We start from the raw sequence: 19,388 nt of genomic DNA on the forward strand, positions 1-19,388 counted from the left end.
AGGTAAGCCAGGAAGTCTTAATTTCTCTACATTCTTTTCTTCTTCTGTGAAAGTGCAATCAAATTTTGAATGAACCATGAATGCATACATGCCATTAGATGACAATGTTATGATTGCTTGGAAGTACATACAAGCGGATTTCCTCATCACACACATTTTACAGTTAAAGAAAATTGAACGTGTATAAAATGTTCACTAGCAATTCATGAACAATCACAGTATAGCTGCAGTTATCGCCTAGGAAATCAAGCAATGCAAAACGGAATTTGTTTTTTTAATATAATGTTAATTGTGCCTGACACAGTATTTTTTCTCTCTCTTCCACTCAACATCACATCATGCAAAGGGTACTGGAAATAATCGTTTTCAGCCAAACGCAACAGGTCCAGAGAAGATAGTGGAGAATCATTTGAGCATTTACCCAATGCTTTCTTAATACATCAAACAAAAAAAGAATGAACAAAAAGGACTCCCAGCATTGCCCGGTCAGCTAGATGCCCGTTGTGGCCATAACTTTTTTGGCGGTCTGTTCGTCCACTCCACTTGAGAGCCGGTCAGTTCGGCCCAGGTGTGCATCCCACGGTCTTGACTCACTTCCCCCCATCCAATCCTTGTCCACTCACGAGAACGGTGACGAGTGTCCGCTACAGGCTGTCCACAGGTCGTCCGAGTCCACTCCCAAAACAGGAGAACACGCGGGGGAGATCAGGGGGCCAGCAAAGATCCAACGCTGAGCTAGCCGCTGCTGCATTCTTGCACCGAAGGCAACCGTTTGCATAGATCTGAGAGTTCCACTGAGCAAAAGAAAGAGGGGAGATATGGAAGAAGTGAAAGGCAGGTTTAAATATGACTTTACATTTTAACTTCATGCCTACGGAGACTATGCCATTTCTCTTCGATCGTTCAAGCTACAATGTATATTGAAGAAAACCCTATTTTCATCAGCTTTGGACCTATGTGACCCGCTGCAACATAAGGATCCGAAAGTCGGGGAGGAAAATTTTCTGACAATGGCATGACATTATTTTCTTACTCTTCTACAAAAATGTCATATATAGCACAACTCATAAAAGTACTCGGTTGCGGAGATATCAATGATTTTATTAGCGCATGTCAAGTGCTTGTGGAAATCAAAGTTTCGAGAAAAACGCCTTCAAAGTTTTCCTTCTGACGCTATTATGATCAAGGGGAGGCAAGACAGTTTTCACGGCTTGACAGTAGAAGGTATACTCCTAGCGACCTCCGCGATGACGACTAATCAGCAATCAGGATGCCACACACTGACCAATGAGATCACTCCTTCGTTGCTAGGGGCGGAGTCTAGCTGTGGCGCTAAATCCAAATCTTCGGACACGTTTCTACGTTGAAAGTCAGAAAATCATAGCCCAGAAAAAAACTGATTTCTTGCCTTTCCTTTGATCATTTAGCTTAAAATTTCGGCAGATGATAGGCAAAACATTAGACTACAAAATTATGCCAAAAACAGAAATCCGATTGTTTTGACCAATTTTGATGATGTGACTTCAAACTCGATTTTCTTGGCTCAGCCGAGCGACTTTAGGATCCTTTTGTTGTAGCGCGTCACATATTATAAACTTTGCCTTTGATAGTTCTCATCTCATAAACATCTTCATCCCATTCATTACAAAGTGAAAACAAAGTGAAACAGGCATTGCATTCATGACATTTGACCTTGTATGGAGCTGATTGAAATCTTTCAGACACACTACAGACATGATGTAAGACTGGAATAAGACGGACGCTCATGCCGTTTGACAAAATGCACAGTTTGGCTGGCAGGGATAGAAGCGTCAGGTCTGTGTCAATGGGCAAGGGGCAGGGTACAGGCTGTACGCAATACTTGCTCGCAACAAGTTCTGATTGCCAAAGGCAAACAGGCAGGGGGGTTTAAAGCATTTCACCTGCAATGAGTTGGAGTAGGACCATGAGTATGAGAAATATAACATTTTGAGTGAGAGAAAAACTCACATACAAAATGCACACATGATCTAGATGTGATTCACACATTCTGCAATAAATGGACGTCACGTAGAAGCAACCTCACTGAAATTGTAACCATGTCATCTAGAATAGTTCTTCTCAACCGGTGGGCCAAAAGTAAATGAAAAAAAAAAATCACATTTGATCTATCTAAGTCTTGAAAAAAAGAATTGCAGAAGCTTTAATAAGTGGGTCTCGATTTAATAGAAAACGATGAGAAGCAGTGATCTACAAGTCACAAGATAGAAGTTTTGAGGTCAAGAGATGAGATAATACTTGAGACACGTTCTGCACTTGTAAAAATGTTGCAGAAATAAAGAAAATGAAGAACGATTCAGAAAAATAGCAGCAATATCACGGTATCAGTTCCAAGGAGCTGCTTGAAATGGATCATAGCTACGAGGTTCAAGGTTGATCTTGATAGGAGTCAAATCGCCTATCAAAAATAAAAGATTTTGAAGATCCACGTCACTGCTATATTGTTGGGTCCTGTCATAAGCTTGTGGGGGCAAAGTCACTGTGGGAAAGCGAGGATTAACTTGCCTAAATCTCTTCCGCGACATCAACATCGACCCCCTCCCCCCCCCCCCCCCACCAAAAAAAAAAAAAAAAAAAAAAAGGTGAGTGCTCCCTTCCTCTTTGGTGCGGTCAGCGAACAGGTGAACTACAAACCACAGGCCACCACTAAGACCGGGATCATTGTCTTTGGGAAGTGTGACCTAATGATGTGTTCAGAGCACAAGTCATTGATGTGGCCAAGGCAGGGCTTTGACGGGACTTTGTCGATCGCCATTGACTGGGGTGTGAAGCTTGTATATAGCCATCTGGAAGAGGCGTGGCTATGTCTCCGTGTTTTGAGAAAATAGATCAATTTAATACCTAGCGTATATACCATTTACAACACAAAATTTTAGACGTAAAATCCTTTAAAAAATACAAAATAAAATAAAAATGACACATTTTTTATGTGAAATATTTGAGATTTACTTCCGACAGTCACTGAATGCGAAATATCATGGAATTCAAAGGGTGGACAAATGACATATCCCAAAAAAGCACTTCACCACACTTTGACTGTAGAATAGATCAGTATATTTGCAGGCCAAATCTGGAAGGTCAATATCTTCGTGAGAAGTCCATAGAAAAATACAAATCTTGAATACATTCAGCATGATATTGTGATACATTGGTATACAGTATGATTTTTCAGATCAACCAAGAGTAAATAAGTAGAACAAAGTTCATGAAATAAACAAACAAATGGCATCAAATAAAGACAAAGTGAATGATAATATTCACAATATAATTTTTGCTTGAAGATGTGATGGGCAAAGATGCTTATGAATATTCCTACTATGATTACTACAAGTTGTCCTGATGATAGAATAAAAACTGATGGGGGGGGGGGGTTGCGGCAAGTTAGCTTTCTGATACGCTCCCCTGGAGCATGTTCCCATTATGCTCTGTGACCAGATAGGCCCTTGGCAAGCCAAAATGTCAACCCCCGATTTGAGGCAAGATGCCCTGTGACGTAGAGCTAGGCCTCATCATTGACGTTGCGGCAGCCATCGAGTCCGCCAATCAATCAATTTCCAATGACGACATGTTGAACGCAAGCCAGGAAATTTGCTTGTCTTAATAAAACAAAAACGGATGTCCTCAGACCTTTGTCTCAAGTGTGACGTATTTCAGCATTTTACTGGCACACTTCCTTTCAGAGTAATGCAGCCACACCTTCTGCGTAGGGTGACACATTCGAATGAAGTGGTCGAATTGTGGCAAATTCTCTGATGGCGGTTTTGCATGAGCGGGAAGAAATTTATAACGAGTCCCGGCACAATATAATTCAATGGAACACAATCGGAACCACAGAGCAGCCATGGGTGGAAATAGTCTACGTAGTCTATTGAGGAAATGGCGTTATTTGGGGGACTGGAACAAATTTCAGCAAAAGTTCACCCACTTTCGACTCATACCATAATTATGATGCACAAAATATAATGCACACTTTCCTACAATTAATGCAAAACTACAATCACATGATGTCAAATGAAGTCTATGGCATTATCACCATCATCAATATTTGGTCACAAAGTTAGCTCTTTTGACACAGCCTGGTAGCATTTAAGGCTTCTATCAATCCCCAGCCCCCCCCCCCCTTTAAAAAAAAAAAAAAAAATCTGATTAGGTTTATCCATTAAAAATAAAGACAAGACCAAGATAAATGAACCTTACATTTGTGTGTTATTGTGTATCCATCTGTTTTCCCTGATTTGTCAATCTTCTACCTTTCTACCTATCTGTCAATCAATTCCTTTCCCGTATTGCTATCTTGCTTGTTCTTGTCCCAAAGCATCAAGAAAAAAAGGAAAATCAGAACCGTCAATCACAGCACAGATATACACGTATTACTGTAAACGTTGATATATTTACATGATTAATTTTTTTGCACTGAATAGCTCAAAGACATATTTGCAGGTTCTTGAATTAGCGCTGCGCAATAATTACTTCCTTGGATATAGAAACTAATGCATACACACATGCGCTCAAATGCATACCTGTATGTAGACCTATTACGTATTGTACTAGGGCACGTCACGCACGTGCACACACACCCACACCCACACACTCATACCACGGAGGCATCACTGATGAAGCACATGATTCATCCTGTTCAAAATGTGCAGAGAAAAATGTGAAGATACTTTTGTAAGTTATAGAATTCGCGCTATTAAAAAATACATGAAAATTAATGTTTTCAACTCAAACATTTGTGCATTTACAGTATAATGTATTAAAATATTAAAGTATGCATTAACATGGCATTCAACCATGCTAACTTCTGTGTCACCTGGAGTTTTCAAATTTGTAAGAACAACAACAAAAAAAAGACTCATCTCCCCTCAAAAATTATCTCAATATTCTAAAACAAGGCAAACAAATGAAAAGGCAAAGCAAAACAACCCAAAACAGAATGGCAAACATGTCCACCTCATTTCAGTTCTGGACAACCCAAAAGTTGAATGAGTTTGAAAGTTTACTTGCCCCACTGGGCACCCTGTGGGATAATTTAATTTGGATCACTGGATTAGATTACTCCCCAGGTAGAACAGTTTACTTCCTGCTTGCATCAGACACTTCTCTCTGTGGGAATTCATTAACAAGGAAGTGCCTGCTAATTGTGCAGTAAAGGGGGTTTTAACACTTACCAGGAACTCGTTGATACTGTAATGGTATTAAAACATGTTTCTATGCCCGATTCATACTATAAATTACTGTGATTTTTCTGTATGAGCTGAATGCAAACTTACATGTGTTACAAAACACATGATTGTCTAAAAAAATGCTGATTGGTCAGTTATATCAAGGGGGAGTTTTCCAGTGAAGCATTGCTCAGTTCTCAGTGCATTCTTGTAATATCTAATCATGGTCTCCCCCCCCCCCCCCCCGACACATACTGTAAAATGAGGAACGTTCGCGTGCATTTTAATTTCGCCAATTTCGCAAGCGCCAAGATTCGCGAAATTAAAATGCACGCGAAATTTCTTGTCGCCACTATATATGCATTGAACGTCAGTTGCAATTCGCGAAAATTTCATGCCACATAAAAGGCTGTCGGCTCCAGTTCGCCAAAAATTTTGTGCCACGAATGTACATGTTTTACAGTAAATGAGGAGATTGGATTTTCACTTTCATCTTGGTGCATGCATAAATGCGTACAATTCAAGACAGAGAGAAGACTGGTTGATTGATACTTAAAGATGTTTCTGACTCTGAGCTGTTGTGTAGAATGACATCAGAGTGGTCTGCAGTAGCCAGGAAGGAGATTCATTTTCTCTGTAACTCAGTAACTCTTAAAGGACAAGTTCACCTTCATATACACGTGGAATGGGTGAATGCAGCAATATTAGAAGAACACATCAGTGAAACTTTGAGAGAAAATCGGACAATCCATTCAAAAGTTATGAATTTTTAAAGTGTCTGCTTAGTCACTGCTGGATGAGAAGATTACTACAGTGTATGATGTCACATGCGTACGACGAAACAAGGAAAATAAAAAGAGAATTTCACAAAACTTAGTTTTTTTAATAAAGTGCACATTTCTTCAACTTGTTACTGATGTATATTAAGGGTAATATTATTCCCCCTGCCTTCTGAAAAAGAGAAGACGAGTATTCTTTTGTTATGCGAGAAAAGTGAAATTTATGTTAATTTTGCTTTCAACTTTCTTTATATCGTTGTACATATGTGGCATCACGAGCTATAGTAGTCTTCTCATCCAGCAGTGACTGAGCAGAAACTTCATAACTTTTGAACCGGTTGTCCAATTTTCCTCAAACTCTCACTGATGTATTCTACTAATATTGCTGCATTCACTCAATCCACATGTCTATGAAGGTGAACTCGTCCTTTGACATGTTTAGAAACTTGATCTAGAAGTATGATTATAATGTTGAGTTCTTCTCAAGCCCTTCCCATTCTTTGTCCCTGCCTACCAGGGTACTGTAAAACGAGGAATGTTTGCGTGCATTTATAATTTCATGAATTTCACGAGAGCCACGATTCGCAAAATTAAAATGCACGCGAAAGTTCTTATTTACACTATATGCACTGAATGTTAGAGGCAACTCGTGAAAATTTCATGCCGTGAAAAAGGCCGTTGGCTCCAATTCGCAAAAACTTCATGCAGCGAAAATATCGTGTTTTACAGTACTCATTTTCAACTACCAGCCATACCATAGATTGGGATTCCCCCTTGATTATTTAAAGGTGCTGTTTACCATTGGGAGCAGTGATTTAAAAAAAAAATGTTTGAGTTATAACATTTGCTGCATATGTGAAGATTACAGTAGTTGTATCACAAAACATCCTACGATATAAAAATTTTGCAATGAAGCCTACAATATAAGGAGATATCACTATTTTTCTGAGTTAACCATGACTGTAGACGGTTTAGTCTAGAAACGTTACTATTTTACCTATTGTTCTCATTTTGTATATTTAACAATTACTCATTATTGATTATACTGATTAACATTTTTACATTGGTTGTTTCTATCCCTAACTCCCATTTTCACATTTTAGAACTATTTTTAGAACTATTTTAGAACTATTCTTTTTTGGGGGGGGTTTTGTTTCATCTTCAAATAGTAAATAATATGCAGTTCATGGGGTCTGTTATGCTCCATTCTGAGAAAAAGCTATTTTTGCGAACGTGCCCTGCGAATTGTTGAAAAATTACAAATTCATATAGTGGCAAGCTGTTCAGCATAATTATGTGATGTTGCATTTATGCTTCCCAAGTAAATATGGCTAGAGAGAATTGCTGATCGTAAACGTGATCTGCGTTAAAGGGACATTCCAGACGATTTTCATAATTTCACATCATGTAGTACATAAATCGACAACTCCCTGTATACCGTAGATTTGTGGAATTTATTGTGGTTCTTGAGCAGAGAAACAATACTTTGAAAAACCTTAAACAAATTACACTGAACAAGGATGATGACATGGAAGGTTCACATATTTCAGAAATGATAGCAGTGTAATTCCATAACAATACCGCTTGCTTGTGAGTTCACCTGTCTGTAATCTATGCATGCCTTATTCTTTTGTTCTGCTTCCTTGAGCCCCAACTCATGCATTCTTATGGTGACTCTGCCATGTCATCATCCTTGTTCATTAGCAATTTGTTCTATTTTTTGAAAATATTTTTATTCTTCATCCCAATTATCACAAATTCTGAAACTCTGTCCTCAGTATAACTAATTCATAGTTGTACAAATGTAAAAATCTGAGAATCACCCGGACGTCTCCTTTAAGTTTATGCTTCCCCAGTAAATGTGATTAGAGAGAATTGCCCATTGCAAACTCACTTTTTTGTGTTTTGATTTTGCGTTTCAAAACAGTGTTAAATATCAAAGTGAGTCTAGCCTCAACCATGTTTGGCAATATAATCAAGTTTCAAACACTCATTGTCACCATATATGGAATGTAATGTTGTTGTCAATTAACAATAAAAAAAACCAACTTACTACATACTCATCCCTCCCCCCCCCCCCCCCAAAAAAAAAAGAAATTGTACCTCAGTCTGCAGTATTACACAAACTATATAATACTGGTCATAAAAAAAGCTGATGAGTCAATGTGGTGCATCATACATTTCATATAAAAGTTATGACCAGCTCATGATGAGGTTAATCTAAATATTTTCTTTGCTCCTTTTTATGTGGACATTCGATGATTTTCACAAATATTTTGCTTTCTGTGTTTCTTTGGTGCTGGTTCACATACAAACATGTAGCAATCCTTCTCATTGCTTTGTTCTACCCTCTACAAATAAAGTACATCAGCCTCCCACACTGAGCTCAACTTTCATATGAACCTCTTGATTAAACCGACTTCTTTATCCTTTCCCGTCTAACATCCAGTCACGCTCATTTACACTATCACTAAAATAGAAATATCTAAACCATTAATCACACAATTTCTCACAAAAAAAAAAAAAAAAAAAAAATTCTCACACCACATGGAAACATGACTCCGGGCTTGTAAACAAGGAAGCTCGTAATCTCCCGAAATTTGCGCCGTCAGGAAATCGCAGCGAACTGTCAGCAAACGAAAATAAAACGGAGCCCTAAGCCCGGCTGATCGCTGACAGAGGAGGGAACCCACCCTCTCAAACAACCGGGAATGGAGCCCTCTGACTCACTCAACAAAAATTTGAAATAGCATTGTGTTTCTTGCTTTTGGGTGTCTATATAAATGACAAGATATTAACTATGTGATGAGTCTCTGGAAAATTATCTGTGGTCCCTGTTAAATTCTCACCCAGAAAATTACTCAACTGCATTGTTGCTTGATATTAAACACATTGCACATTTAAAATGTCAAAGAATTCATTTTTTTTTTAGAAGACCCAATACGAATATCAAATTTTTTAACATCCCTTCATCAAAATCAAATATTATACTTTGATGATTTTGTGTATAAAAATGGAATGACAACACAGAATCTGTAAAACTGGTTTTATATCTTTGTTCATGAAAACAAGACTACTGATACTATTGTCATGGAATTTTTCACTGAGAACTTATAGTTGTGTAATTCCTTCAAAAGTGTATGTTACCATTTTACATCCTTTCCCCTTTCCCATGGTTTGGCTTGTCAAATTATGTCAGTTCGTCCAAATTTCTGCTTCAGGAACATTTCTCTTGGACAGTAAGCTTCTGCTTTAAGCACCTTCTTTGGGATCCTGTCTTACATATTGTTATTTATGTTTAGAGGCTTTTTAATTTCTCAAGTTTTCATACAAAATTCCACTCTCGACAATTTCACAGTCACTTTCTCACGGTGCTAAAATCGTCGAGCTACAACAGTTGAGTTATTCAATGTCATCATTTCACTGTGTCAAATTCATTGACAGTACAAAACTTGAAAAGGAAGTGTAATTCAAGCATAGGAGGATATCAAAACCTTCAGTGAAGTACTCCTCTTCAAAGAGGAAAATATGCATAAATTTCACACAAAAGTTATGATGGTAAGAGTGTCCAGGGAAGCTACTGATGAATGGGATTGTGGAACAAACAGCTCTTAAAACCAAAACACAACACAGAAAACATACAATCAATACACACACAGACACACACACACACAGACACACACACACACACACACACACACACACAAAACCCCACAGTGATAAACATGGCCCTCTTCCCATTCAGTCAATCTAAAGAAACAAAAACAAAGTATTAAACATGAGGAAAGAGTTTCAAAAAGGAAGAACAAAAGAGAGCATGACAAAGCAGAGATGAAAGAATCTTACTGCAAAAGAGAAAACATTGCAAACAAGAAGAACAAGACACTAGAGACACCAACAGCACAAAGGATCAACAAAGGAGAAACTAGCAAGAGAAACTGAAAGTCATTCTTTAAGATGACAAAATTACAGACACTTGAACTATATCATCCCTTTGATGCTAAATACAAAAGCGGCAGAAGAGTTACAAATGACAGGCATTAAAACCCCTGAAGAATTCCTCCCATGAAAAAGTGCAAAGATAACTCTCATTTCCTCAACATGGATAGTAGCAACAACAAGGGCATCACACCAACGGGGAAAAAATTGTTTGTAATATATATGTGAGTCCGATACATAATTCAAAACATGCATATTTAGAGTTACAGTTCGCATGCTTTTTAGACACCAAAATCAAGTGTCCTTACCAACTGTTAACTCGAGACAACATTCAACACAATAATTGTGTCACAAACTTGATAACCTGTCAATCAATCAAACATTATGCTATGTTTACACCATGTTCCCAGTGGCCACAGCAGCCCCGTTTGCCTGAAACGTAGTGCGCCATGGGCAGGAGAGATATTCTGCTTTTTGTTTTCCCTCCTTAATTTTAATACTAATAGTCTTTATATTCATTTAAGTCCTTCCTCTAAGGCACATTTCAGCTATTAGACACCATTCTCACGGTGTCTGGTCAGGCTAGACTACTCTCATGAAGAGGACTACCAAAGAAACAAGCTAATTTTGGTAGTGTCTGTTTATAAAGAGTTCCTCACAATGAACAATTAATAAAAAGGAATATCTTAAATTCTCCTTACCATGGACTATTATGGTACTGTATTTCAACTCCAATAGGAAAATTCAAGTTATTCTCTACACATTGAAGGATACACACTCATCTCAGAACTATCTAGTTTTATAATACATTATATTTGCTTCACATTCTCATTGTATTGTATATTTGTTGGAAGTACTTTACCCTGTAATGCTGCCATCGTTAGAATCAGAAAGACTGAAGGCAATATTCCACGAGACAGAGGCAGGCATGTATTCTTTCTTAAAGATGAAATTATAAATTAATCCATGCTTAAATGATGTTATGAGCTTGCCCTACCAGAATGTTTTACATTTCCCTTGAAAACAACCAGTACATACAGGTTACAAGTGAACTACTGTTGTCATACCCCACTTTAAAAATACCCTACTCAAATGGGAAATTGAATAAAAATCACCTGCGTCTATCAAACCCTACTTGAAAATACAGGTATATATAATCTCTTTTCCAGTAAATCAAAATCTAGTATGCTTTGAGTAAAATTGCCAAGCAGGCTCCAGTTTCAAATGTTTTTGCCCGAAATTGTGCTGTAGAAATGTGCAGACTGACAGTCCAGGGGGGAGGGGGAGATATCTGGCATTGACAAGCTTTTTTTGGATTGCCCTCTGTCTGGTGTTGGTTATTGATACTTCTGGGGTCAGACAGGGACCAAGTTCCATGCATTCCACACTTTGACATCTATTCTTCTACATTAACAGCGCAAAAACACAGGCCCCCTGCCATGCTTTAGGCCTTTGCATACAAAATGAATTCCTCACCTATTTTTGTCTTTTACATTCCCATCTGTTTTCTTAAATAAAAACAAAACAAAATGGATGAACCAGCCAGTCCCCGCAGGAAATTAAATGACAGCCTCCAACAGACATCTTTGCAATTATTGTTCAAACATGAATGTCAAAATGCCAACTCAAGATGGCTGCTTACAACACTACTAGGACTTATTAGAAATGGTGGAATATGCCCGGTATGGGAGACGATCTACATTGTACAGGTCCCAGGGGCCATCCAAACAGTTTGTAAATATAAATACGTGAGAGTTTAACTCACATGATTTTACGCCTCTGTCTACACTCAATCACAAACCACGATATCTGTCAAAACCTCCAGCTATTTCAAACACGTACAGTGCTGTGTGTCTCAAATGGCACAGATGAACATTTATAGTCCGCAAGAACTCGCACAGGCAGGGCATTAACATGTGGGCACATATCATATTCCTGGATTCATGCTTAGAAGACTCATGAGTAATAGCTGGAGAGCTCTATAGAAAACAGCAAGACGAGGAGCTACTGATACAAAGTTTTGCATCGCAATTCTGTATCCATGTTGGAAAAAGTAATCCAAGTAAGAGTTCTGACACTTGGACAACTTTAGGAATTATTTTAGGATATCAGCATGAGAAGCTCTTATCTCAAAATCATAGGAACATACCTTGGGAAACTGAAAAAGATAAAGCCTGAGTCATACCATATAATTTGAAATAAAGCTCAAGAGAAATAGGTTTTTTAGATCTCTTCTACAAAATGTGCTAGAACCTTTTACCAGTAATCCACTAATATATGATTTGTACTATTCCTGGAAATTAGTTGCATGACAGTGTTCTACACATCAAAGAACAGAAAAGATATGAGCTCATGAAACGAAGGAATTTTAGATCTTCTTTTTTTTTTCTTTTTAGTCTTGTGCTGGTTTGGGATTCTTTTTTGTTTCTCCTCTTGCATACTGTTTTTAGATTGGTGATGAATGGCTCTACTGCAATCCAACAAGCAGATTTCACTCTGCACCTCACTGTCAGCATACAATAAAGTTTATATTTGAAAAATCAATGCAAATACTATGTCTGTTTGAATATCACACTACACATTGTGCTTCATGAGTAAGCTCAAACTTCTATAGCACATGACTGCTAGAGGCATATACTGGTGGCCCTGGTACAAAAGTATGATACAACCCATGACCACGTAGCAAATGTTGTGATATGTCAGCTCAACCAAGAAGCTTTTTCTTTGTTCTCTGACACTGCCAAAGATGACTCTAGGATTTAATCTTATTAAATGGGATATCATCTTTATGGTCAGTTACATGTATGAGAGTACTGGTCATCCTTTGAGTCACTGGAAACCTTCGGCCAAAGACCTGGATCATTCTGTCATCAAATGCTGGTATCATGTTAATGATGAATGTTTGTACACCTGCTCTCTCTGCTCTCGGTCACTCACCTTCCAAAACTTCACCATCACATACAATGTATGCCAAGGAACAAACTACTTTAGATTGTAAAAATTTATATCTTCATCTCCATGTATCATGCATTTACTGTGTGCATATGAATCAATTATGGCAAATCTGACTCAAATTTGACATTCACTTAATACTGTAATAGTGGAAATTTTTGTACATTTGTGACAACATGAGTCTAGCAAAAAAATAGTACATTATTAATTTTTTTGCTCGGTGTATGATTTATATACTACTACAATTGTATTTCACATTTTGGTTCTGTGGAATTAAGAACATGTGACATTCATCCTATCCAACCAAGTTAAAAAGAAATACTCCAGCAAAAATTTCCACTTTTACATTATGTGAGTTTTCTTTGTTGGGTTAGCCTACTGTAAAATTGCAATATTCAGGAAGAATTTACATTTATAAGTAGATTATGTGCAAGTTAGTACCTGGGTGATACTCACAAAGAGGTATGACTTAGGGCAGCACCAAACATCACGAGACACTCTGCTTCCTGGCTTTGGTGCACTGGCAGAGCCACTTGATGACACGGGCGTTCTTGGTCACAATCGACATGGATTGGTCCGGGAGCTGCTTGGTAAATTTCCTCAGGTTCATCACGCCGTCCTCGCTGACGTTGCTCGTTTCCGACATGGCGTAGGAGGTGTTGGAGTCGTCGCTCTCAGAGCTCTGCAGGGTTCTTGTTCGCCACACATGCATGTCATGAAACACTTCCTCCTCGTCATAGATGTGGGGCTTGCCAACGAGCTCCAAGATGGCATCCTCCAGACCCATTTGGTCGAAGAAGCTATTGAGCTCGCTAGCCAGAGTGGCGTTGCTGGGTTCAGACTTTGAGCGATGCATGGCTGACTGTGTGTCTGCAGATTCACTGTCACCATCAGTTGCGGCATTCTGGTCAGTGCCAACAGTCTTCTGTTGACTGCTGGGTAGGTCCAGCTGAGCCTTGGTCTGCCAGAACGATTTCCTTGTATGCTCCTCAGGTATGACGTCTTCATCACTGCTGAAGTTTTTATTCCTGAAGGGACGGGCATTGTAGGGTTTCAAGTGTTTTACCTTACCACGTGACACACCCAGCCCACAGTCATCAGACCTTGAGGAAGTGTCATACTCTCCCTTAGCCACAGCATTTCCAGAAGATGAGGTCCCACAACGTTGCTTTACATCCGACAGTCCTTCGCGGGTAGCGGTTCTGTAGTCATGTGTTGGAGATGTGTCTAAGTCCGTGCTGACTGATGCTTTTCTGAAGTCAAGAAGCTTAGAACTTTTCAGCGCATCACCAGAACGAGCACCTTGGATATCCTCAGAAGCTGGTTCTCTTTTAGAGCCACTTGAGGGTTTTGGTTGCAGAGAGGATTCATTACTGTAAATATTAGACATCTCAATATCATCGTACACACCCTCCATTTGTTTGCCATCAGTTGATTCTATCTCATCCTTGGGAATACCTTCGTTCTTTTCACTTTCCTTTGGCACAACTGCATCTTCCCTAACTCTTGGAATTTTCTTCTCTGCAGGGGCACTGTCAACAGTTTGAGGTATCGCATGTGTCCTTGGAGTGGCCAATCGGATAGTATTATTGCGATCGATAACTATTGTTTCCTCAACTTGATCTTTATGCCAGTCTGTATTGTACTCAACCACATCATAATTCAGGCACAGTGGAGTGATGGAGACCTTTCGTGTGTTCCTCTCACTCTGTTTATCTGTCGTGTCTGCAGAAATGCTTGTATCGTCAAAACTCACTTTCTTCTTCAATTTTCCCGAGTCACATGATTCCTTGCTTGGAGATTCTCCACCGCTTTCATATGCTTTGCTCTGCTTGAGAAACATTTCAAGCTTCTTGCTCAGCTCCTTCTTTTGTTTGTCATGGGGCATGGTGAACCGTTCGCTGGAAGACGGGTCCTGATCTGTTGACAACCCTTTCTTGACTTGGTCATCATTGGCTGATGGCAAAGACACACTCTCTGATAATGGTGGCTTCTCTGCTTTCTTGCTAATGTCATCCAAGCTAAGAGATTTCGCATGGATAGGCAGCATGAGTTTTAAATTTTGATCACTAGTTGGGTCTCCTACCCTTCTGGTCTCATCTTCCTCATTCAAATTACAGTGCTGCTCAACAGATGTGGAATTCTCAGTGTAAATGTGCTCATCCTGGATACCTTCCACCACAGAATATTTATTGTGCCTACCTCCCTCCCGCTCTTCATCACTCTCTATTCCCAACTGGGCTGCAAGTTTTCTTTGCGTTGGGCTGTCATACTTCAATCTCTTATTCTCACTTTTACCTGTGCCACTCTTAAAGACATCATCACATGCCTTTCCTTGTTCTTTAGTCACGTTCTGCTGATCTTTGTCCCTCAAAAGAATGCCTTTTAGTCGCTTCATGTGACTGCTCAAAGAGGACAACATTGAGCCTTGCTTTGGTCCTTCCTTTCCTGCATGCTGCTCTTCACTAATCACAGCAACATTGTCAGGCCCAGTGTTGCCAGCAGCTGGCCCAATGCTACTGGCAGTTGGCCCCTCTGTGAATGTACTACTAGTCACTACTTCAAAGGAGTCCTCCGGATCACTGAAGTGGGCAGGGTTTTCAAAGACATTGTCTCCAGCAGCAGCTGGTGCTTCCCCTTGCCTGGCCCTGCTGATGTCCTCAGGAACCACTTCATAGATGTGATATGAGAGCCGTGAAGCTTTGGCAAACACTGATATGTCTGGTTTCCTTGGGAGTTCAGGTTTGTTGAGATGAACTGGTCGCAGGGCACTCTTTGACACTTCTTGCTTCTCCTGAACTGCTGCATCTGCTGACCTTGTTTGAAGCACTGGTTTCTTTGCAACAGCTATACCACTATCACTTGACACATTCTTCATGCTCCCAAATTCTCCTTTGGCAATAAGGTTTACTTTTTGTTTGACACTTGACCCAGAACTTTGGCTATTTTCGGACAGCGCATGTTCTTGCACCTGCTCTTTGGATTTAACTGGGTCTTTCAATGGAAGAGCATACATGTTTGATGAATCAAGCATAATGTTGGTCTGCTTGCCCAGAACAGGTTCACTCCTGCCATCATTCAGCTTTGAGTTGCTAGAGTCTGTTTTTGAGAAGTGGGTTTTGGGAGTTGTTGAAGTAGATTGCCTCTGAGTCAGTTCCTCTTCCACTTTGGTCTCACCCTGTGTGTCTTTTGCAGAGCATGCCTGCTCATGTAGCGCTTTCATGACATTTGAAAGAGTTTTTGATATAGGCTTTGGTAGAGAAAGTTGAGCCGATGTCCCCCTTGGGGACTGAAGTGTCCTTATCCTTGCTTTCACAGCAACAAAGTTTGATCCCTCACTGTCAGTACTTACAAAGTTTTCCAAGTCATTTAAATCTTTGCTGCGTGGTCGGCCATCTTCTGCATCCTTCGCTAATAAATCAGCCAAAGAGGGTTTAGTACGACTTGTTGGAGGACAGGACTTTCCCCTGATTCGGGCACCACTGCTTCTACTGCTCCTTCGGGGCGTGTCATCATAGGAAGATGATGAAGTACTTGTCTGTTGGTGCAGGACATTGAGTATGTTTTGAACATGAGAGCCTCTGGGAGACTTCTTCTCAAAGATCTTGCTACTGGGTTTGGCTGGTAGGGAGGGTTTTGACCGTTCTCGACTCCTGACAGCGGAAGGTCTTGATGATCTTGTGGCATAATTCATCTTCCGCGGCAGAATTGGGCTCGTTTCACTTGACTCGCTCGATGCCAAGTGAATGGCCTTCTTTGACCTCTGTCTACCACTTTGAACTGTTTTCTGGGCATAACCAGGCTGATCCTGGTTTTCCAGTGCTGCATGTCCACCTAGCTTAGAAACAATTTCCCTCACAGAGGGCCTTGGTGATCTATAACCATGGCTTCGGGTTGGGGAATCAGCATTATCAGTGGGTCCACTGGTGTTACAATGTCCAATACCCACCAACAATTCTGTTTCCTTAACCCTGCAATCATACTCAGGTGAATCCAAAGATGCCTTCTCACAAACATCCAGTGTGTCTTTATTTCCATTCAGGTCATTTGTCTGACCTTTTCCCCTTCTACGCCCCCTTTTACTGTCTCTGTGTCTATCACGCCCTCTCTTGCTTTCTTGTTTCTCAAATTCAATGACTTCAATCCTTTCGTGCTTTGAGGCATTATCTGCCACTAGCGCAGCATTTCTATCAGTGGCATACTGCCTGCTGTGAATAAGTCTATTGTCTGTGACATGATTGTTGCTGTTGTCGTTGAGGAGCTGAGCCGGCGGCGACAGGTCCCGCTTGAGGTACTGGGAACGGGACTCGGCAAGCTGCTCGGCCGCACTCTTTCCCTGCCGGCGCTGGTTCCTCAGTGCCTGCTGCCGGAAGTACTCTGGGCCCTTGTTCAGAATCTGGAGGGGAACACTCCGGCTGGAGTCATGGTGCTTGGTTACCTCAATGATAGGCATGGTGGTGGGTACCCCCTCAGACTGATTTGCATAGATCACTCTGAAAGCAGAAGAGAGAAAAGAATCCTTAAGCAATTATCATGTCTGAAAATGAATGATCACTGGTATGGGAGATAAAAAGCATGGTATGGTAAAATACCTCATCACAAAATTCCACAGGATGTCAAATTGTATTCCCCTAAACACAGAATGAAAGGAATGTCCAAACACAAAGCAGTTATTCTGACAATGATCAATAGTGATGATATTGCAAGAATATCATTGATGATAAGAATAATGATAGAATCATTTTCATGTCCCTGGAGAAGCCTGCCAGTAATTCCTCTACTCTGCTAAAGGCCCTGCAATTTTCACATACCCACACACTGCTAGTAACCCCATACATGTACTCATCAGTCAAGAAAGACATCATGAGTCTTGTCCACAATGGACACATAAAGCAGGATCCAAAACTAAGAAACTCCCATCTGATCACTAAGAACCAAAGCCACTGTACTAGAGTGCTTCTACATACATTGTACCTTTAGGTACCTTGATGCGTAGGCACACAAAACAAATCAATCCTGCAATGATGTAGTCCTTTTCTTTCCTCATCTATGGTTGGCAAAATATGCTGCCTTTTGAATACATACTTTCTTTTCTTATATCAAGGCCTCGAATTCACTGGTTTCAGAACACTAATAGAACATCAACACTTAAGAACTGCAGACCTTGTCTTTACCAGAGCCCACTTTATCTACATTTGCATCTGATTAATTACCGTTAACTAACTTTCTATCATCAATAATTCATAGTTAAGTCTCAACCCCTAAAATGCTGGATGGTCTGTTTATGAAAACATCATAGAGTGTGATATTAATTGTTTTCTTGGATTTGGCACATGGTCATTGTCTGTGCCCATACTGTGGCAGATTGTCAATTAGGCACTGTAATCAATATAACATCCCTTTTTTTCATCTGCACTCCAAAGATCCCCGTTTTACTTATTCCCTGCCTCTTTCGAAATGCCTTTAATAGATGCTGTGGTCAAGTACCTCAGTACTGCACATCATCTATCTTATAAGACTCCCAACAGATTTGGCAGTGGAGTCTTTGCCAACTGGCATTACCCGACAACTCAGGGGGCACATCAAGGGTTGGTGACGCAGGATTCACAAAGCATCCTTGTGAGAAGAAGTAGGCCAGAACTCATGACCTGCCAGAATCTCCACAGTATCTTTAATATCATAGTGTAATTGATGATATACCATTTTCTATTCCACCACCTGAAAGTCATTTCAAAAGCAATTACATCACATGGGTTTGCTTTTCCGCTTAATTCTTTCCTCCACATGAGACAAGCATGTGCAGCTCATCTTCTATAGAAAAGACACTGCCTGATTGTTGAGAATGAGAAACATATTGTACAAAGTTGAAGAGCTGCTGACATGTAGCCAAATGTATAGGCCTACATACTGGCAGAACAAATAAAATCCTCACAAATTTCCCATAGAGGAAACGTTGTGATATTGATACAGAAACAGGGTGCTAAGAGGTGCTAGCATGTACTTTATTCAAACAGTATACATGTCTCTAGGATTGTTTAAGTCATATACCGTAGAGGAAGTATCTAAAGATGGAAGTTACACACTGTACTTGTAATGTGTAGCCAATGCACTCGGCTGCACAGGATGCCAACTGTGAAAGCAATTGGCTGCGAGTCAGGAGTAAATAGTGGCATTAACTGGTGCATGGCAATGGCACTTGGCAGGCTTGAGCACCAGGGGCCCCCGCCCTCTCCCACTGGTTTTGACTTTCTCCAAAGTGCTGTGGCATTTCAGTCATGTGTGTGTTTTGGCCAGCTCACGGTCTCTAATGGCTCTAGATGAAATTCGTTATGTGCAGACAGTGACGGAGGCGATACATTTGAAGCACAAAGGGAAGCCTCATAAGTAATATGCAGTGTAATAATTGCTTGATATCTAATTTGACGGGAAGAATTTGTTGGGAGCACGAGCGTCAAAGTGGAAGAGAACTAATCACTCTACTACGAGAAGTGGAGGGAGGTGACAAACTAGCAGC

At 40.1% G+C, this 19,388-nt stretch overlaps 1 protein-coding gene across 1 annotated transcript in view; it reads right to left on the reverse strand.

Annotated features, from left to right (window-relative positions):
• Nucleotides 1-647: 647 nt before the first annotated feature.
• Nucleotides 648-19,388, reverse strand: part of LOC139739978 (uncharacterized) — a 39,717-nt gene continuing 20,976 nt past the window's right edge. The window contains exons 2-3 of the mRNA XM_071650576.1: nucleotides 13,331-17,367; nucleotides 648-794 (exon numbers count right to left, since the gene is read on the reverse strand). Coding sequence (XP_071506677.1) covers nucleotides 13,362-17,327 — 3,966 coding nt within the window. The 5' untranslated portion in view covers nucleotides 17,328-17,367 and the 3' untranslated portion in view covers nucleotides 648-794; nucleotides 13,331-13,361. The remainder of the gene's footprint in view (nucleotides 795-13,330; nucleotides 17,368-19,388) is intronic.

This window comes from Diadema antillarum, unplaced genomic scaffold, assembly GCF_040938485.1.
Source record: "Diadema antillarum isolate AM-2024a unplaced genomic scaffold, OU_Dant_1.0 seq00000823_RagTag, whole genome shotgun sequence".
Lineage (NCBI taxonomy): Eukaryota > Metazoa > Echinodermata > Echinoidea > Diadematoida > Diadematidae > Diadema > Diadema antillarum.